This window comes from Calypte anna, chromosome 2 (assembly GCF_003957555.1).
Source record: "Calypte anna isolate BGI_N300 chromosome 2, bCalAnn1_v1.p, whole genome shotgun sequence".
Taxonomy (NCBI): Eukaryota; Metazoa; Chordata; class Aves; order Apodiformes; family Trochilidae; genus Calypte; species Calypte anna.
Genome location: NC_044245.1, coordinates 150,242,719 through 150,264,492, shown reverse-complemented (window position 1 = coordinate 150,264,492; position 21,774 = coordinate 150,242,719). Strand labels below are relative to the sequence as shown.

The 21,774-nt window shown below is 47.6% G+C and overlaps 1 protein-coding gene across 2 annotated transcripts in view; it reads left to right on the top strand.

Annotated features, from left to right (window-relative positions):
- The window catches only part of ZC3H3 (zinc finger CCCH-type containing 3), a 228,250-nt gene that overhangs the window by 181,416 nt on the left and 25,060 nt on the right, over window positions 1-21,774 (top strand). For both annotated transcript variants that reach the window (XM_030444228.1, XM_030444227.1), the window contains exons 8-9: window positions 520-589; window positions 6,883-7,014. In XM_030444228.1, the coding sequence (XP_030300088.1) occupies window positions 520-589; window positions 6,883-7,014 (202 nt within the window). The remainder of the gene's footprint in view (window positions 1-519; window positions 590-6,882; window positions 7,015-21,774) is intronic.

Below are 21,774 nucleotides of genomic sequence, written 5' to 3'. Positions count from 1 at the left end.
TGCTCAGCTCTAAATTCAACCAAGTTTTCCCTGTGAGGTTATGCAACTCAGAATATATACCCCTGGAGACTGGGAAGGTTCAGACCACCTCACTTCCCACAATAATGTGTATTTTATTAATCTACTGTCACCTTGGTGCTTCCTAGGAGCCCAAACCCTGAATCCAGACATCCCCACATGCTCTGGGATCTTGGTTTCTTCTCTTGACTGTTGGCCACTTAAACCCAGAGATCTTCTGATGCTTCATCCAGAATCTGGTGTAATCAGGGTTCTAGAAAGGACCTGGTAATAGAATCATAGAATCCTTTTGGTTGGAAAAAAACTTTAAGAACATCAAATCCAACTGTTAACCCAACACTGCCAAGTCCACCACTAATCCATGTCTTGCCTCACCACTTTTAAATCCCTCCAGGGATGGTGACTCCACCACTTCCCTGAGTAGCAGAGGTTTGCTGCTTAAAACCCTTGGGTTTTGCAACCCACCTCATGCTCAACCTTCTCCTTCTGGTGTTTCTGCAGGTTTCTCCGTGGCACGTGCAAGAAGACAGATGGGACCTGCTCATTTTCCCACAAAGTCTCCAAAGACAAGGTCTGTATCAATCACAGGATGGTTTTTGGGATGGAAGGGCCTTAAATGTCATCTGGTTCCAAGAAAACATTTGGAAGCTTCTTGGAAGAAGCTTGGTGGGACTCTAGGAGCCAGTAGAGCTTCCCAGTGGCTTCCCAATGAGCTTGGTGGGACTTTACTAGGAAGCAGATCTATGCTGGTGGTTGTAGGGAATTCTACCTCTCTGAGTGCTGTCAACAATGGTTGTAGTTGGCTTAAAAGCTCTTCAGGCTCATGATGGACTTGTGAGAGCAGAGAGTGCCTCCCAGCCAGCGGGGTAAATGATGAGCACATCAAGCATCAGATTGGAGCACTCAGGGCTGTGTTGGGTTGAGGAGCACTTAAACTCCAGGGACTGGAGAGAAAGAGCATGGAAATAGCCTGTAAGTTGGATCTAATCCTTAGCTACCTCTGTACCATGACCCTTCCCTCTAAATCACCCTGGGTCCCTCTAAATCAACCTTGGGGTTGGAAGAGGAGGATGTTAGAACTCACAAGAGGTCTAAATGAACCTTTCTACAAAGCCAGGCAGTGAAAGCAGCTGGCAGAAGAGTTTTTGAGTTCATCTTCAACCTTCTTGGTGTACTTGAGGCTCCGTGGTTTTATTACACAGGGCGAGATAGAAAAATAATTAGGTTTTCTTTTAGTGATTATCAGTTGAGAATTTAGTGCAGTGCCTACAATCTCAGGTCAAAGGTAGCTTTGAAGACCTCAAGTGTTGAAGCTGAGGTGGAGTTGGTGCTGAAGGTTAAGTGGAGCTGCTGGGTCCTTTGCTGGGGTGTGAAATTCACATTTCAGCTTTGTTGGGTGGATTTAAAGGATCATTTCTCTGCTACAGACAAAGGATCACCCAAACAACAGCAAGAATGTTAATCCCACCAGGGTACTGAAACACAAAATAAAGCAGGGGGGTGGTTGGTGACCAGTTCTGATGTCAATGCTTCACTGTTGGGATAGAGATGCCAGAAAGTGGGATGCCAATGAGGAAGAGTTTCCCTGGAGCAGCTTATAGGGTTCAGTCCTTCATCATGTCACTGCAGCCCCACTTGGCCATAATTCTGGCTTGTCATTTGTTGAAAAAAGCTTTGTCAAACCATTTGCAGATGTGCCTGGAGCACAGTGGGGACTGTCACCCACCTCAGCCATGTCAGATCTAGAAGTGCTGCTTTCAATTCATGGAATCATTGGATGGTTCAGGCTGGAAGGGACCTTAAAGATCATCTACTTCTAACCCCTTGATATAGGTAGGAACACGTCCCACTAGACCAGGTTGTTCCAAGCCCCTCCTGGCCTTGAATGCTTCAAGGATGAGGCAAGCACAGATTGGGCAATCTGGGCTAGGGTCTCAACACCCTCACAGGAAAGAATTTCTTCCTAAGATCTCATCTCAATCTTTCCTCTTCCAGTTTAAAGCCATTACTCCTCATCCCATCACTCCATGCCCTTGTCAAAAGTCCACCCCTATCTTTAGAGCCCTTTCAGGGGCTGGAAGGTGCTTTAAGGTGTTCCTGGAGCGTTCTCTTCTCCAGGCTGAGCAACCCCAACTCTGTCAGTTCTGCTTATTTAGCCTATGCCCTGTGAATTGTCCTTTTAGCACCTTCTTCCCCCCCACTCCCTTTGAGCATCACTTAGGTAATTAAAGTGCAATTATTTGACCACTAAAGCATTTAACTCAGGGGATGTCAGGTCCCACCAGCATCTAAGACAGGACCTTTTCCAACAGGATTTGCCTTTGGGCAGACTGTTTTCCTGTCTCCTTTTCCTCTCCCTTTGCCTGAGGCACGTTCGTTGTCAGTGGGGAGCTCATAAGTTATCGTGGCGGCGAGCGGAGCCGCTCGGAAGGAGGCACAGAGCACCATATGTTTTTTACATGGATCTCTCTTCAGAGTCACTTAATCACCAGTATATAAAATAGAGGAGATAGACTGGGGACAGCTGTACTCCCTGACTTGTGGCATGTCAAAAAAAACAAAGGGATGAGGATGAGAATTGATAGAAGGAAACAAGGGCTGGTTGGAGGTTCGGTTGTTGTTCCGTTTTGGTTTATTTTCTTTCTATAACAAGAGAGTTAGACTTTAGAAATAAAAAAAGCCAAGAGAGATAAAAAAAGCTTTGCATAGAGCCTGGCTGGTGGTGTATCCAGAACTGCAAGAATTAATGCAGATTTGAAGGGGGCAGGGAGCCAATGAGACTTTTTCACCTGAGTCAGTGATGTGCAAGAGGTAACGACAGCACGGAACCACTGCCTGCATCTCTGTGCCAAAAGGATTGGTACTCATCCAGCCCATGCAGGACCACTGCCTTACATCTGTACAAATTAATTACATGCTATTTCAGCAGGTGCTGGAGCTTTTTTTTTTTTAGGTCCCAGAGCAAAAACCTGGGTGAGACTTTGGAGGTGGAACCTGCCAAGGAGTTGGTTGGTTGCCCATAGCTGTGTCCGCCAAATGCTGGTTGGATGCAGATGGGTTTGTGCCAGCTTGGTCTTGGTCCTCAGAAATATTTTCCTCAGCATAATTTACTGGTGTGGCCTCAGTTTCCCCTCCAGAAACACAGGTGTGTCTTGGTGCTTCAAGGAAAACCTCAAGTTTTTGGCTTCTGGGTTCCATTTTCAGTGGATAGATGGGGACCACTGGCTGTGGAATGATCGGGACAACTGGTTTTTCCCTCTTAGCAGCATCTGAGCAGTTAAAAATAGGGGAAGAAATCTGACCAGTTAGAAATAGGAGAAGAATGATGATAATATCATCATGATAATAAAACTGAATTAAAAAAGGAGGTGACAGTGCAGAAGAGCCAGTTTGCTGGTGGTATATTATGAACAGAATCCCTGGCAAAGGGGACCCATGGGGCAGAGGTGGCTTCTGCCCATCTCACCTTCTTCCTTAGCAGCTCACCTCTACTGAAGCATCACCTAAACCCAAGTTGAGTCATTAAATTAACAAGCCTTACAAAGAAAACAGCCAGGTGCCAGCTCTCTGCCATGCCTTAGAAACTAAATGCTTTTGGAGCACACGTTTTTGGCCGTGCACGTCACACTCCGTGGGGAAGGAGGATTATTTTTCACAGGATGAAGGCTCCCTGGGGCCAGTTGAGAGGTCTCCACTCACCACCTTGTTGTCAACGCAAGGCTGGAAGAGAAACAACCCATTCTGTCTAGTTCAAGCTTGTTTCAGGGTGATTTATAGCTGTGGGGATGCTGCTACCCAACGCGAGAGGCGACTTTTGCTTTTTAACTCCTGTAACTCCCTGTTAACCCAGGTGATTACTTGCAAAGGTGGCATTGGCCTCATTTATCAGCAGTGGAAAAAAGCAGGTGAAGTCACTCAGTGGAGGAAGGCAACATTTTTTTCCTCCACTCCTGTGTTTTTTGGAGCTTCTCCAATGAGGAATTGGGAGGCAGCTTGGGTTTGGGCTGTTTGAGTTGGGGGTTTAAAGAGAGAAAGGGTTTGCTGTGTGTTTAATGAGGATGGGTTGTGGTCTGGGGGGTAGGGGGGAACATCACAAACTCCTCATAGGAGAAGGTTATTGTCACAGGTTATTGTCACAGAATTGTTCTGGTTGGAAAAGACCTTTAAGATCATTGCATCCAACCATTAACCCAGTGCTTGAGTCCAGTGCTAAACCAGGTCTCTCAGCACCACATTTACACATCTTTTAAACACCTCCAGGAATGGTGATTCAGCCACCTCCCTGGGCATCCTGTTCCAGTGCCTGACAGCCCTTTCAGGTGAAGAAGTTTCTTCTAACAACCAATCTAAACCTCCCCTGGCACAACTTGAGGCCATTTCTTACCATCCTGTCCCATGTTACTGGAGAGAAAAAACTAAATCATCCTGGATCTCATCTCACTGGAAAGTTACCAGCAATGGGACCAAAATGAATGAAGGACCAAAAGCTTCCAGGGCTTACTTATTAGTTTGAGGACAAAACTCTTCTGGGGTGACCTCATGCCTCAGTTTCCCCACTAAAAAATGGAGACAATCCTTCTGTTTCACATGGGGAAATCTGCATAGCTTCAGCAAGAAGCTTTTCCCCATCCTAAGCAGCAAGACTCTTGCTCCAAGTAGAGGATGCTCTCTGGGGCAGGCTCCTGATGGACACGATGCTTGGCAGATGCCTTCAAAATCCAACCCATGCCTCTGATGATGGAAAAAAAGAAGCCTGGAGGAGAGGGAAAGCTGACACTTGGAGGATTGCAAGAGCTGCAGGACAAAGCCCTCAGCTGAGGAGCCCCCCACACAGGGAAATTCTCCACCATGGGGTCCTGGTGGTTGAGGGAAACCAATAAATCTGAATGAATGAGTTTGTGATTGAAGCTTCGCAAGAGGCTGGGACTCGGGCAGCCGCCCACTGCTGCTGCTACAACAGCTTTTCCCCTTGAGGAACTCGAAAAAGAATCAGCATTTTTCTCCCTAATAGAGCTTCAAAACTCTGTTGTGAGCAATTTGGAAATTCACGTGGAGTTTCGGGTTCATTAGCTGCTGGCTCCAAAGCCTGTACATAGTCAGAGCTGTCTAATACGGACGCACTGCACCAGTGCCTTGAATTAATGTTATTGTTATTTGTGTGGACGTAGTGGGGTGCAAACAAGGTTAATTGAAATGAGAGTGCTGCTTCCTCTTGATAATGGCTCAGGCTTGACAGCTAGGAGGCGTTTATTTTTGTCGAAGAGCTGCCTTTATTATCCCTTTTTATTAGAGCTAATTTGGGCTCTATATCAAAAACTACATTAAGGGAATCATTTACGGTCACACCACCACCACCAAAAAAGATAGCCCCAGAGCCCTGTCCTTTATGTTAATGTCTGCAGTTAAAAGACAATTAAAAATAAACTCTTCTCTTTTAAAGCACCCTTTGTTTTCATTCCTCCCTCCTTCTTTCCATTTCTCTCTTCGCCTCGAGTGAGCCAATTCAGTTAAAACCCTAATGTGCCCTTCAGGAGAAAGGGATTTTTCCAGATAGCCTCGCCCGTGGTTATGTGCAGAATTGTAAATATTAGTTTGGGGGATGCTCGAGCTGACAGGACTGAGATACTACTGGTGAAAGGAGTAGTGAGGAAATCCAAATTGTAAGCAAGGAGCAAGGGATGGAGCAAGGAGGAGCCGGATCGTCGAGACGGCTTCAGGACGTGCACCTTCCCATTGGCAGCTTCCTAACAGGGTGATGTTTGCCTGTGGTAGCTGGTGAGTTAAGGATGCTGAAATATCACAGCAGGCTGGTAATTTGTTTTTAATTATAACAGCTGGCAAGAAGGTGAAGATTGTGGTTTGAGGACGAGGAGGATCTTTGCTCCTTCGCTTTTCCCTGTCGGCTGTTGCGGTGCTGAAGTTCGGGTGCAGGGCTCTGCTCTGTGGGTCCAATCTTTCTTCTCCTCAGATGCTCATGGCTCTCTTTCTCCTTTCCCTCCCTCCTGAAGCATCCCTCCAGGAGCATCCCTCCTGGAGCATCCCTCCTGGAACATCCCTCCTCCAGCACACAGAGACAGGCATCATCCCATCACTCGCAGCTCTTGGAGGGTTCCAGGCTGGTGCCTTGGTGTGATGCAATCCCCCCCCCAAAAAAATACTTGCTGAGGTGCAAGCTCTCTTTTTTTCTCCTCATCAGGATTCACCTTTTGGAGGATCTAACCCACCCTCAAGCCACCTCCATACCCATAAAAGAGCCAAATTGGGTGGTGTGTGGCACCCTCAGGATCCTGGTTTGACCCTTGCTATGGCCAAAACCCACCATGAGAGAGGGTCTTGGGGCTGGACCCTACACCACAGTTTCCATCACAACCACTGTGTCTCCCTTTTTGTGACCCTTTTTTGGGTGACAATGAGCTCAGTTTAGTCCCTGCTGTGTGCAAGGAGCCTGGGGAGCAGCTACCCCTTTTCTCCTCTTCAAGGTTAGGTAGGAGAAGATGAATCCACCTCATGTGTGGTACCAGCAAAGCCCTCCTGATAGCAGAGTTTCTTAGGATTTTCCCTTCCATGGGCCATACAGAGGCTGTTTTCTTTCTGGTGACAGTTTCATGCATCCCACCCTCTCTTCCAGCATCCCAAAGGATGCTAAGGCAGCGTGTTCATCCCACAGATAAAGCAGGACCACAGAATTTCACAGACCTGCATTGCAGGACACCTGGGAATGGTGGCTGGCAGAAGGTGTTTCCTTATTTTACACATGTCCTGGTTTTATTTCAGTTCTGGAGGGGTTGGAACTGTTCCTAATCATAAAGGGGTTTTTTAGGGGGGGAAATACACTAATGGGTTTCTCATTCTCTACCCTTGCAGATGCCAGTGTGCTCCTACTTCTTGAAAGGGATCTGCAACAACAGCAACTGTCCCTACAGCCATGTCTATGTGTCCAGAAAGGCAGAAGTGTGCCAGGATTTCCTCAAAGGCTACTGCCCCATGGGAGAAAAGGTAAAATAGGGATTTTTGGGGACTCTTGGGGTCCTGGGACAGATGTGTCTTTGCTGAAGCCACAAGCTGTTTTTTTCACATGATCTACAAGCACCGTAGAGCTGGAAACTGGTGAACACCTGGATGTGATGAAAAGCAGTCCTGAGCCTTTCCAGAGAGTTCCAGTCAGAGTGGTTTGGTTGCTTTACAAGCAGGGAGGAAAAGAAAAGAAATGAAGGGCAACTTCTCAGCTGTGGAGGGTGGCTAAGAGTTGGGGTTATTCAGAGAAGACTCCAGAGACCTCTTAGGGCACCTTCCAGTACTGAAGGGGCTGCAGGAAAGCAGGGGAGGGACTTCTGGAAAAGGCATGGAGGGGTGGGTTGAGGGGGAAGGATTTCAAGCTGAAAACAGGAAGATTTAGATGAGAACTTAGGAAGAAATTATTCACTGTGAGGGTAGTGAGACCCTTGACCAGGTTGCCCAGAGAAGCTGTGGCTTCCCAGCTCCTGGAAGAGTTGAAGGGCATCTTGGATGGAGCTTGGAGCAACCTGGTCTGGTGGGAGGTGTAGTAGGTTGGAAGTAGAGGAGAGAATCATTTTTTTTTCCTTGAGTCTTCCAGCTCCCAGGGCACCATCCCAAATACCCCCCAGCAGGCCTATGGAATGGTATTGCTTTATTGATTTAATAGATAACACATGATTGGGTGTTTGCCTAACAAGGTTTTGCCTGGACTTGCTGCTCCTGAAGGTTTCAGGCTCCCTCTTAATTCCACCTGCTTTCCACTTGGGAAGTTGCTGGGATGAGGATTTGGATGCTCAGATCCCTGTGCTCCCAAGGGGCTCTTCTCTTCTCCATCTCTTCTCCTCTTCTCTTTGGCAGAGGAACAACCCAACCAGTGCAACCCTTGCTGCTCAGCACCCATCACCTTTGGTGTCACCATGCAAAGCCACCAACCTGTCCCAGAACCCAAACACAAGAGCTGATGGTTCCTTCTAGAAGCAAACCCATCCGTGCAAAAAAACAGGGCAAAAGGAAAGGGCAAAAAGCCAAAAGTGAGAGCTTTAAGGAAAGCAGGACACCAGCAGCAGTGGAGGGAGATGCCAATAAATTAGTCTGTGCCTAATTACTTTTTGTGGAGGGGACTGCATGCAGGATAAACATTTCCTCCACAGGAAAACGTGGGCATCCTGCCACCTCCCTCCAGCACAGCTCCAGCCACGCAGGCAGGGCCCTTACAATTATTTTTAAAATATTCCAATTTAAATGAAAATATAAAAGAGATATTTAGAATATTTATTCTATTAGTAAAAGTGCTTACTGTGTCACTTTTAGAGTGTCAGAAAAGCATTCTCCTACAGATGATGGATAGCAGCCTGTAATTATATATGGGGAGAAATTGCTGAGAGGGCCATATTTAAGTGGGGAGGAGAAATACCAGCTTGGGCCATTAAGGGTTAATTTTATTCTCTAAATAATATAAAAAGTGCTGAGTCCATTCCTTTGCTCGAAGTAGAAAGTCCTCAAATGGACCCGAGAGAGTTTATAATATTCTACTGAATCAAGTGAAAATGTTAACCTTGCTTCATAAAACGATGGCTTGTTAAAGATGCACAGTCCCTTTTCTTCTGAATTATTTAGGAAGGGAGTAAATCTTCACTCATTTCTCCCTTTCCCTGTCCGAGGAATTCCAAGAGCTGCCTGAGCTCCGTCGGAACCGCGGAGGCGTGGAAGGCGAAGGTTCCCGACCCCGGCGTGGCATCCTTGGGGAGATAAACTCCAATGGGAATGGCTGGAAATTAGGTTCTTTCATGCTGGGGTTGGGTGCACTGGGCTCTTCTCCTAGTTGTGTTTGCCTCTCTTTTCAAGAAGCACCATTTTTGGTTTGTTTTTTTTTTTATCAGATCTTTTTAAAACGTGTCCATTATTATCCATAATTTATGACGTGTCGTTGGCAGCGTTGCCTCTTAAGTACTTTCTTGATGTCTTGCACAATGTTCAGGCCAAGTTGATGAGCCTTTGACCCATCCCAGGAGCTGTAACTTTCAGCTCTTTGAAGAAAAGGTGCTGGGATTGGTCTGCTCTGACCTCATCAGGAACTTAAGTGGGAAAGTATTAATTTTGCATTCTCAAGTCCCTTTTTCAGGAACATTGGCTCCAGAGCATAAAGGTCCCTCCACTTTTGGGGAGAGGACCTCTACATCCTCTCATTGGGAACAGGTCATCTACGAGAGCATGACCACATCCTTCATTAAGGGAATGTTACCCCCAGTTAAACTGTTTCCAGGAGGAAGGTGGTGATAGCAGAGCCAGAATTGATTTAATTTGATTGATTTGATTTCCAGCATCCTCACCCATTCCTCTGTCATGAGTTGGAAATTACTCCACCTGGTGTGTCCATACATGGATCTACAGCTTCCTAAAAGGAGTGGAGGAACTTGCAAGCTCACCTTGAAACATGTCTCCAAATAATTCTGCAATTTGAGCCATCTTAACAACATCTTAGAGGTCTTATCTAAAGCTATGAAATGATGCCCACCATGGAAGTCTCCGTGCCTCTTTCCCTGGAGCTTGCTGACCTTCTCAGACACCGTGAAATGATTATTCTGGGTGATGCTCATCCATCTGGGCTGCTCACCTGCACTGGAGGAAGCCCAATGGGAGAAGTGGGAAGAGAGGGAGAAGTGAGGCTTCTTACAGGTGCTCCTCAGGGTTTCCTGAAGATGTTTTTCCTTGGGCTGCTCCGTGGTAAAAGCTGTTTTCTGGTTCCCTGTCATTCCTCCTCTATTCCTTCAGCTCAGTCTGGGCCACGAGTCCACTGGGGGAGGATGGGGTGATGCTGGTGGCCACAAGGGATGATGGAAAACTGTTGAGTGAAGCCATGGTGGCCATGTCCCTTAAGGCTAGGAAGAAGCAGGGCAAGAGATGCTGTGGCAAGTGGGTGACATGGGCAGTGGTGAGCTTGGAGGATGTTTGGCTTGTCCAAGAGGTGATTTCTCTGCCAAACCTTTGGCTTTGCAGCTCCCAGGCTTGGTTTCTGAAGTAATACTCAAATAATAGCAATTAAGACAAAGATGAATAGAAATAAAACAATACAAAAATACAAAATAATATAAATTAAAACATGAAATAATATGAAATAATTTCTGGCCCAGAGGAGTAGTAACAGGCACTGCATATTGTGATCTTTGATGGGAAAGCCTGGGCTGAGATCTCTGCATGGCTGAGAGCTTGGACCTGGGAATCAGGGCAAACACCTACATTACATCCATGGACAACCTCAGAGAGCTTTGAGATTGGCTTTATAGGCACAAAATATGACTGATTGGGAGGTTATTAGACAGCAGGAAAAAATTCATTAGAGTGAGGGTGGTGAGACCCTGGCCCAGGTTGCCAGGGAGGTTGTGGCTGCCCCTGGTTCAAGCTCAGGTTGGATGGGGCTTGGAGCAACCTGGTCTACAAGGAGTCCCATGGACAAGACAGGGGGCTATGGGCACAAGTTGCTTCTGGGAGAGATTCTGATGGAACAAAAGAGGAGAATTTTTCCCCATGAGGACAGTCAGGCATTGGAATGGTTTCCCATGGCAAGTGGTGGATTCCCCCATTTTGGAAAGTTTTGAGTCTCAGCTCGACATCTGATATAAACAATAATATTAGAAGGGTTGAAGCAGATGATCCTTAAGGTCTTTTCCAACCTGACATTCAATGATTCTGTGATGAGGAAATCATTAGATGTCAGGAAGAAATTCTTCAGTGTGAGGGTGGGGAAACCCTGACCCAGGTTGCCCAGGGAAGTTGTGGCTGCCCCTGGCCCCTTGTTCAAGCTCAGGTTGGATGGGGCTTGGAGCAACCTGGTGTACAAGGAGTCCCATGGACAAGACAAGGGGCTATGGGCACAAGTTGCTTCTGGGAGAGATTCTGATGGAACAAAAGAGGAGAATTTTTCCCCATGAGGCACTGGAATGGTTTCCCATGGGAAGCTGTGGATTCCCCCATTTTGGAAAGTTTTGAGTCTCAGCTCGACAGGGTGCTGAGACATCTGATATAAACAATAATATTAGAAGGGTTGGAGCAGATGATCCTTAAGGTCTTTTCCAACCTGACATTCAATGATTCTATGATGAGGAAATCATTAGATCTTAGGAAGAAATTCCTCAGTGTGAGGGTGGGGAAACCCTGACCCAGGTTGCCCAAGGAAGTTGTGGCTGCCCCTGGCTGGAAGTGTTCAAGCCCAGGTTGGATGGAGCTTGGAGCACCCTGTTCTGGTGAAAGATGTCCCTGGTAGAAGGTGTCCCTGGTAGAATTTATCCCTTCCCATGGCAGGGGGGTTGGAACTAAATGTTCTTTTAAAGTCCCTTCCAACCCAAACCATTCGCTGATTCCGTGATTTGCCGACTGGGGAATAAAACTTAGATTTAGAAGACTCGTGGTGAGGGGAGGTTTTGGTGTTGGCATCCCCCCAGCCCTCACAGCGTGTCAGAGCAAAGGCAAGTGAGTCAGGCAGGTCCCTTCTTAAGTGCTGCATCTGTAAAATTGTTTGGTATTAAATAAGCTTTTTCCCCCTGGTGTACATTAGCGAGCGCGGCCGCATTAAATACCGATCTCCGGATTGTTTCCATCAGCTGCCTTGAAGCCTGTGGGTAAATTGTTCCCCCGTGGGGACTTTTAAGCAGGAAGACATGGGGAGATTAAACAATGAGGCTACGATGAAAACACATGGAAAAACGGGCTGGAATAAATCACAGGGAAGCTGGAGCTCTGCGTGCTCCAGTGTTCGCTGGTAACTCCTCGCTCCCAGTGAACCCTGACCAGTATGACCAGCTCCATCCTTAAAAGAATCAAATGGTTTGAGTTGGAAGTGATCTTGTTGATCATTTAGTCCCAACCTCCTCCCTGCCATGGCCAGGGACACCTCCTGGATGTCCCTGATGATTTTTCCCAAGAAAGCTGAATTTCCTTACATGCTGACCAGGCCTGCCCCTGATAGCATGAGAGTTACCAATACTTTCATACATTCCCAGACTGGTTTGAGTCAGAAGGGACCTTAAAGGTCATCTGGTCCATGTCCAGGGACACCTCCCACCAGCCCAGGTTGCTCCAAGCCCCATCCAACCCGGCCTTGAACATCTCCAGGCATGGGAGAGCCACAACTACTTTGGGCAACCTGGGCAAGTGACTTGCTCTCACCTTTTAACTCTGCTGGTGAAGGGGACCTGCCATTCCAGCAGGGATTCTCATGGTTGATTTGCTCTGAAACTGCCAATGGGTCTCCCAAAATCCATCCAAGTCCACCTGGACTTGGACACCTCCAGGGATGGGGCAGCTACAGCTTCTCTGGGCAGCCTGGGCCAGGGTCTCATCACTGTCACAATGAAGACTTTCTTCCTAATGTTTAACCTAAATCTTCCCTTTTTTCAGCTTCAAACTGTTCCCCCTTATCCTATCACAGAATGTGAGGGGTAGGAAGGGATCTTTGGGGATGATTTAGTTTGCCCCACACACACACACCAGGTCAGGCTCACCTAGAGCAGATTGCACAGGATGGCATCCAGATGGGTTTTGAATGTTTCTAGAATTGGAGAAATGGAGACCACCTCTCTGAGCATCCCACTCTGCCACCCTCAAAGAAGTTTCTCCTCATTTTTAGATGAAACTTGAATGTTCAAGTCAATGCCCATCACCTCCTGTCCTCCCATTGGGCACCACTGAAAACAGACTGGGCCCTATCACTCCAGGTCCTTGTCAAAAGTCCCTCCCCAGCTTTCCTGTAGCCCCTTCAGGTACTGAAAGGTGCTCTAAGGTCTCTCCAGAGAGTTTTCTCCTCACTAGACAACCCCAGGAATTCTTCACCAAAGAGGTGCTCCCTGGTGTTATGTGGACAAGACACAAATCAGAGCTCCAGTGAAAGGCTGCTGGGAAAGCAGCTCAGTGGAACCATGAAGATGGATTTTGGGAGACCCATTGGCAGTTTCAGAGCAAATCAACCATGAGAATCCCTGCTGGAATGGCAGGTCCCCTTCACCAGCAGAGTTAAAAGGTGACAGCAAGTCACTTGCCCAGGTTGCCCAAAGTAGTTGTAGCTGCCCCATCCCTGAAGGTGTCCAAGCCCAGGTTGGATGGGGCTTGGAGCATCCTGGGCTGGTGGGAGGTGTCCCTGCCCAGGACCAGATGGCTTTTAAGGTCCCTTCTGACTCAAACCAGTCTGGGACTGTATGAAAATATTGGTAATTCTCATGCTGTCAGGGGTAGTTCTGCTCAGCACATGCTGCCTGAGGAAGTTCTGCTTCCTTGGAAAAAATCCTCCTCCTCCCTGCTGTGGAGTTTGGTGTTTTTCACAGTGGCAGCTGCTTGATTTTTCTGCAGAAAATTCAAACACTGGGGCTTTTTCTTAGCTGACTGCCTTGTTCTCATTTCTGTTTCTCTAGTCTGATGACTTGTTAGGTTGGTGATTTTTTCTGGTGGAAGTCTAACAGGTTCTCACCATAAACTTCTTTTTTCTGTCTGCTACGTTAAACTGAACACATTTCTTTGGGTAAAACCACATGAGCTGTGTTACCCCTAGCTAGCACCTAAATATCTTTGGGCTTTTCTCTTATTTATCTTGAGTTCATGATGGGGAGTGGCAGCCTGGGGGTATTTGTTCCCCTGAATCTGTTATCACAAAAAAGGTGAAGATAAACTCTGTTCATACTGCATGTCCTCTCCTCTCCTCTCCTCTCCTCTCCTCTCCTCTCCTCTCCTCTCTTTTCCTTTTCTTTCCCTTTCCCTTTCCTTTCCTTTCCTTTCCTTTCCTTTCCTTTCCTTTCCTTTCCTTTCCTTTCCTTTCCTTTCCTTTCCTTTCCTTTCCTTTCCTTTCCTCTCCTTTCCTCTCCTTTCCTCTCCTTTCCTCTCCTTTCCTCTCCTTTCCTTTCCTTTCCTTTCCTTTCCTTTCCTTTCCTTTCCTTTCCTTTCCTTTCCTTTCCTTTCCTCTCCTTTCCTTTCCTTTCCTTTCCTCTCCTTTCCTTTCCTTTCCTTTCCTTTCCTTTCCTTTCCTTTCCTTTCCTTTCCTTTCCTTTCCTTTCCTTTCCTTTCCTTTCCTTTCCTTTCCTTTCCTTTCCTTTCCTTTCCTTTCCTTTCTTATGCCTGCTGAGTAAAAACCATTTTTCTCTTCTCACAGTCATGAGATGTTGGTCTTTCTGCATCTTTTTATCCCTCCCTTGGTCCCAGGTTGACCTCCAGCTTCCCTTTTCCTTGAGCACTTGTAATCAGTGAGGAACCAACCTGTGAATCTTCATCCAGGTGCTTGCTGGCTCATTCCCAGCATCCGCCTCCATCTTCTATTGCATTGCTGAGTAGTTTGGGTTGGATGAGACCTTTAAAGCTCATCCAGTTCCAACTTCCATGGGCAGTGACACCTCTCACCAGCCCAAGGTTGCTTCCAGACCCATCCAACCTGGCCTGAGACACTTCCAGGGATGAGGCAGCCACAGCTTCTCTGGGACACCTGGGCCTCATCATAATAATTTCTCCAGGCTGAGCATCCCCACTTCCCTCACCTGCTCCTCACAGGATTTCTGCTTTCGTGTGGAGCAGTTCCCAGCACAAAAATGGACTTGGGAAAGGGAAGAAGAAGACAAAAAGAGCCCTGACCTCAAAAATCTACATGGATCCACCACCCTGACAGCCAATGGTGATGCTGCAGTGCTGAAGAATGATGCTATTTTGGGGGAAATCAGCATCCAAGGAACCAATTACAAATCCCCACCAGGCTTGGTGCCACGGTCCCAGCTGGGAACCAATCTCTGAGCTGATCATTGCACTTCAGGTGGTTTCAGAGCGGTCTCCCCTCAGCCTCCTCTTCTTCACACTCAACACCCCCAGTGCCCTCAGCCACTCTTCATAAAACTTGTGCTCCAGACCCTTCCCCACCTCCATTGCTCTTCTCCAGCCCCTCCATCTCCTAATCCCAGCACTGACAATGGGATTTTTCTGTTGGAAATTCTCCATAGCCCACAAGAGGAGGTTTTAAGCCCACAAGAGGAGGTTTTAAAGCCTATCAAGTTTGTTTTTTTTTTCCTTCTTGCCATGCCAAATCCTCCCCATGTATCGCCAGGGAAATCTTTGTGGGTTTCCAGTTGCATCTTATTTAATGTAATGGCATAATGAGGGTTCTTATTGCTACTTTTATTTAACTGTAGTATCTTCAACAGCATTCAGGTGCTTCCATTAAAGATCTTGCTTATCAGGGCAAACTTGAACTGTTTAATAGCCTGGGCTAGTTGATAATAGCACCCAGATAAATACTGGGCTGTGATTTTTCTCTCTTGCACTTGGATATCTTGGTAGAAGGAGGAGCAGAGCAAAACCTGAGAATTAGGAAGTTGAGGTTGGAAAAGCAGTCACTGAATCACAGCTGTGAAGTGGGAAGGTACAGATGAAGCAGGGGGTTCTTGATTTCAACTTGAACTTCTCTTCAGATGGACTCCAAGAGGAGTAGGTTTCATCTTGGCTTTTGCTGGAATCTCCCTTTGTTCCCATCTCTTCTCTGTTGTTGCTTTCTGCATCCCATGAGCAGTGGGTGACACCTTCCCTGAGCCACCTGGTCCTGATGGAGATGACACTGGGAGGGATTTCTGGGGATGGACTGGTTTGCTCTATCCCTGATGGTGATGATTTGGGGTTGGTGATCACCATGGGTGGATTCCCCAGGTGGGAAAATAGCTCCATCGTGGCTTTGGGGTGTGAGGGATGAGGTTGTGAGGGTCCCTGATGGAAATGGGGAATGCAGGGAATGATTGAATGCTGGAGATATTTCCACAGAGAGGTCATTGCCAGGTTGTGGATTCACCTTCTGGATGGATCTAAAGAATCAGGCTCAGGAGCAAAATGTCCAAATAGAAACCAGTAACAAGTGGTGTCCCTTCAGGGTTCATACTGGGACTGAATTAATATCTTCAATAAGAACACATTGCACCCTCAGCAAGTTTGCAGGTGACACCAAGCTGAGAGGTGATGGGGATTCCCTGGAGGGACAGGATGCCATCCAGAGGGACCTGGAAAGGCTGGAGGAGCAGGACCAGGGGAACCTCATAAGGTTCCCCAAGTGCAAGGTCCTGCACCTGGGTCAGGGTAATTCCTGATATGAGTACAGGCTGAGGGATTGGGAGCAGCCCTGCTGAGAAGGACCCAGGGGTATTGATGGATGAGGAAGTGGAAATGAGCCAACAAAAATGTGTGCTTGCAGTCCTGAAAGCCAATTGTCTATTGGGCTGCATCCAGAGCTCCTCTGCTCCACTCCTGGGAGATCCTCCTGGAACACTGCATCCCTCTTCCCAAACACAGGAAGGACATGGAGGTGTTGGAGCAGGTCCAGAGGAGGCCACAAAGATGATCAGAGGGCTGGAGGGAGGAGCTCTGCTGAGGATGAAAGACTGAGAGAGAATCATAGAATCATAGAATTGGCTGGGTTGGAAGGGACCTCAGAGATCATCGAGTCCAACCCTTGAACCACCGTTGCGGTTGCTAGACCATGGCACTGAGTGCCACATCCAGTCTCTTTTTAAATATCTCCAGACACAGAGAATCCACTACTTCCCTGGGCAGCCCATTCCAATGCTTGATCACTCTCTCTGTAAAGAAAATCTTTCTAATCTCCAACCTAAACCTCCCCTGGCACAACTTGAGACCGTGCCCTCTTGTCTTGTTGAAAGTCATCTGGCAAAAGAGCCCAACCCCCCCCTGGCTCCAACCTCCTTTCAGGGAGTTGGAGAGAGTGATGAGGTCTCCCCTGAGCCTCCTCTTCTCCAGCCTCAACACCCCCAGCTCCCTCAGCCTCTCCTCATAGGGTCTGTGCTCGAGTCCCTTCACCAGCCTGGTTGCCCTCCTTTGGACCTGCTCCAGCACCTCAATCTCCTTCCTGAACTGAGGGGCCCAGAACTGGACACAGGACTCAAGCTGTGGCCTCACCAGGGCTGAGTACAGGGGCTCTGAGTACAGAGTTGGGGTTGTGAAGGTTGAGGAGACATTCTTGTGGCCTTTAAATATAGAAAGAGGGCAGATAAGAAAGATGGAGAGAAATTTTTTTACCTGAACAAGGGGGTGAGAGTTTTAAACTCACAGAAAGTAGATGTAAATTGGACATAAGGAAGAAATTTTTTCCCAGTAATTGTTTTCCAACATCCAGTGCTGAGATTGTTGGACTAAGTTGCCCAGAGACCTGGTAGGTGCCACATCCCTGTCCAGAGAAGATCCATGAGGATGCTCAGAGGGCTGGAGCACCTCTCCTGTGAGGACAGACTGAGAGAGTTGGGGTTATTCAGTCTGGAGAGGAGAAGGCTCTGAGGAGACCTTATTGGAGCCTTCCAGGATCTGAAGGGGCTACAGAAAAGCTGGGGAGGGATTTTTTAGGATGTCAGGGAGTGATAGGACATGGGGGAATGGATTCAAACCAGAGGAGGGGAGATTTAGACTGGAAGTTAGGAAGAAGTTCTTCCCCATGAGGGTGGTGAGACCCTGGCACAGGTTGCCCAGAGAGGTGGTGGAAGCCCCATCCATCCCTGGAAGTTTTTAAGCAGGATGAGGCTCTGAGCAACCTGATCTGGGGGGAGTTGTCCCTGCCCATGGCAGGAGGGTTGGAATGAGATCATCTTAAAGGTCCCTTCCAGCTCTGAAAATTCAATGATTCTTTCTCCTTCCATCCAAGGTGAGAACCTGGACTGGTTTAATCCTTCTTTTTACATCAACCTGGTTAATGCTTGGACTTGATGATCTTAAAAAATCTTTTCCAAACAGAAGGATTCTATGATTTTGATTTCATTTCCTTCTTCTCCTCCTTTATTTTTGGAGGCACAGGTTTGAAATCAAGTGTGGATGCTGGGGAGGGACTTTTTAGGATGTCAAGGAGTGACAGGACATGGGGGAATGGATTCAAACTAGAGGAGGGGAGATTTAGATTGGAAGTTAGGAAGAAGTTCTTCACCTGGAATTTCTTCTTTCCTGGAAGTTTTTAAGGCCAAGCTGGACAGGGCTCTGAGCATCCTGACCTAGTGGGAGATGTCCCTGCCCATGGCAGGGGGGTTGGAATGTGATGATCATAAAGGTCCCTTCCAACCCTGAAAATTCCATGATTCTGTTCCTCAGCTTGGGTGATGTTTGGCTCTATTGTCCTCCAGGTTTTAATGACAAGGAGATGGATTTTTTTTTAATATATACATATTGTTCTAAGGTTGCTTCCATCTGCACCTAATTATTAAAAAAGCCATAAAAAAAAAAAAAGTTATTTACTGGCTGTCAGTTCAGAATGGTGTCAGAAATCAGCTCCAACAGTGAGAACTTCCCAAGAGCCACTTAGTGCTGGGATGTGGTGGATAAAAAGGACCTGAAAACAATCTGACATCAATCCAGCTGCTGCATCCTTCCACTGGGTCACAGGGATTCCTGGAATAACTTTGGAGAAGCTGTGTGGGTGTGCAAAGGGCTTTAAAAATTAAACAGGATTTGAGTTGAGGCACTTAGATTTGGGGATTAATTCTTGCTTTTATTGCTCCCCTTTCCCAGAAGATCTCTTTGGTCCTTTCATCATCCTGGTGCTCTGGGTTTCCATGGCAGAACTGGATTTGTATCCATCATGGTAGACAGAGAGAGATGGACATGATCCCAAGAAGATGGGAAGATGCTCTGGCATTTGTCTGTCTGCTGGTCCCTTGTCACCTGCTGTCCCCTAGGGCTAGGAAAGAAGGGATTGAGCAAGAGGGTGAGAGAATCCTGAAGAGAAGTTCAACCTGGATAAATGGCTGGTGGAACAGAGCTGGGAATGCCAGGCTGGATGGGACCTCTCATTCCCACCCAGTAAGGTCACTGGGTGGTTCTTGATTGGCCCAGTAACCCAGCTTTGCCTTCCACCACCTCCTGTCAAGCTTATTCATGGAAAATGTTAATTAATGTCATTCCTGAGGCTCAGCTGGGACCTTACACCAGTTGCTGCCTCCTCCTCTGCCAACTCCATGCTAAAGAAGGCTGCACCCTGCAAACTCCATCATCCCTGTCCCCCTCCCTGTGCCAGTCTGGGCTTGTTGGGCCATTTAAGGCTTTGTAGGTCGTTGGCAGAACCTTGAACTTCACCCAAAGCTCTTTTGGCAGCCAGGGAGGAGTCCCAGACTCAGGGATTGCCAACTGGGCACCATCCCAGCACTGGGCACCTCCAGACAGGCTGCAAGGGGAACCCCAGAGTGAAGAGACCAAGGTGGGGACAGCATCAACAGGTTGGTGGCATCCTCATCAACACAGGATGGAGCCAGGGTGGGGGTTTCTCCTAATTTTTTCTTTTTTCCTTTTTTTTTTATGCTTTTTTTTTAGAGGTGCTGTGAATTTTCTGTCGTCTTTAAGGCTTGGTTTGTTGTTTTGGTTTTTTTTTCCTTTTCCTCTCCTTATGGTCCAACCTGTGGGTTGGCAGGGGTCCCATGGGGGGGTATAATTAGCCACCTCAACAGGTGGAGAAGGGATCAGATGGCCCCCCCCCCCAAGCCCGAGGTCACGTCTGCCACCCCCCAACCCCTCTCTGCTTCACCCCAGCTGACACCCACAGCAACCCAGCCCCACAGCAGCTTTGCCCCAACAAGACCAGAAATGCTGCAAGAAATAAACAAAGAGAAAGGGGCTTTTCCAACCATCCCAACCCAGGGGGGGAGGTGATCCCAACCTCACCAGGCCTGAGAGAGCGGTGATGGACGAGGGGTTAAGGAAGAGCAGCATGGAAAAACCATTAGAAACCTGAGCTGAGGACACAGCCCTGGGATTAGTCACAGATGGTTTGTTTTCTTTACTAAGTATCTTTTTGCCATGGAGCCAATAAATGTGATCCACTCAAATGATCAGCTCAGAGATTGGTTCCCAGCTGGGACCGTGGCACCAAGCCCTGGTGGGGATTTGTAACTCACCCCTTGGATGCTGCTTTCCCCCCCCCAAAATAGCATCATTCTTCAGCACTGCAACATCACCATTGGCTGTCAGGGTGGTGGATCTGTGTAGTTTTTTGAGGCCAGGGCTCTTTTTGTCTTGTTCTTCCCTTTCCCAAGTCCATTTTTGTGCTGGGAACTGCTCCACACAAAAGCAGAAATCCTGTGAGGAGCATCTGAGGGAAGTGGGGATGCTCAGCCTGGAGAAAAGGAGGCTGAGGGGAAACCTTCTCAGTCTCTGCAACTCCCTGAAAGGAGGTTGGAGTGAGGGGATATCAGGCCCTTCTCCCAAGGAATAAAAAATAATATAAGAGGATACAGCCTCAAGTTGCTCCTGAGGAGGTTTAGATTGGATATTGGGAATAACTTCTTCACCCAAAGGGTTATCAGGCCCTGGAAGTCACCATTGCTGGAGAGATTTCAAAGCTGTGTAAATGTGGTGCTGAAGGCCATGGTTTAGTGGTGGACTTGGTGAGTTAGGAGTTGGAACTGATGATCTTCAAGGTTTTTTCCAACTCAAACAATTCTATGATTTGGTACAGAAGGACATCTCACCTTCTTGGGTAGAGGCTCTGAAGAGCTTTCACTCTGCTTTTAATTAGCAGTAAATGACTTCAAGGTGGTTTTGTAAGTAATACAATGTTTGCAGAGTGCTGCCATCATCACATGGATGGAGATGTGGAAGGTGGACAAGAAACCTTCCAGCATGCAGTAGAACAGATGTACCATGAGGTCAACTTGTCTGTGTCCCTTCTCACAATCAGAAAGTTGGACTAGGTGGTCTTGAAAGGTCCTTTTTGACCCAATCTGTCCCGTGAGACTGGAGTAAGATTCAAGCCTGGGTACTGTTTAGAGATGACTTTACTTTCAGGTTGCCTGTTGGGTGCTTGCTCTTGAAGATCCCTCAACCAGAGAGAGAAAATCATAGGAATTGGAATTTTTAATGAATTTTTAGTGGAAAATAATTCTGTTTCAGTGCTTTTCCCCCTCCCCTTCAAGCCAACATTCATCTGTCCATCTGAGTTTCCAGCCCTCCTGCTGCTCGGTGCCCTCCCCAACCTCCAGCAATGAGCTCCTTGCTCCGCTGCCGACTTCACCACTCGACCTCGGGCAGTGGAGCTGCCAAATCTTTCTGCCCTTTTGAGGAGAAACCTCTCAGAGCTCAGTGGGGTGGCCACTTCATCCCAAAGGTCACCACGGGGAGCTGCTCCCATGCCCCCTAAGTCAAATGGCATTCAAAGGGCAGGAGCTCACCTGCATCCTGCATCATCAGGAAGGTGGATTTTTAGAAACAGGCAAAAATGCTGAAACCTTCCCTGTGTTTCTTCTGTGGATTTGTCCTGTTTTCCCTCCTAAATGGTGCAAAGGAGGAGGAAAATCTTTGCTACCTTCTAGCATGGGCATCCAAGTGTGGAAGGACCCACGTGGGCTAAAACAAGGGTGTCTTTCCTGGTGGAGAAGGTGAAGAGGTGGATGAATCCTGGTGTTGTGGACCTGTTGCACCCAGTGGGGTGGGTTGTGTCTTGCTGTGGCTGTCATGGTGCCCTACATGAGCTCATCAGCTTGGGGTAGGAGGGGACATCCTTGATGTAAATGGCTCCTCTTGGACATTTTGGGGCTGAGCAGAACTCCAGGACCTGCTCCCACCCTCCATCTCTGGCATACACCAGGATGAGCTCTCTGAGTGTTTTTGTCACAGTGTTGGAAAAATGTGGAGATTTGGGAGAGGCTGATCTTTCTCCAAGCCTCTGGCCAGTGGTCCCAGCCACCCAGGTAGAAGCCACACCTGAAGGTATCTCCTCTGCCCTGCCTGAATTCCTTCCTGCATTTTCTGGTGCCAAAAAGTGTCATT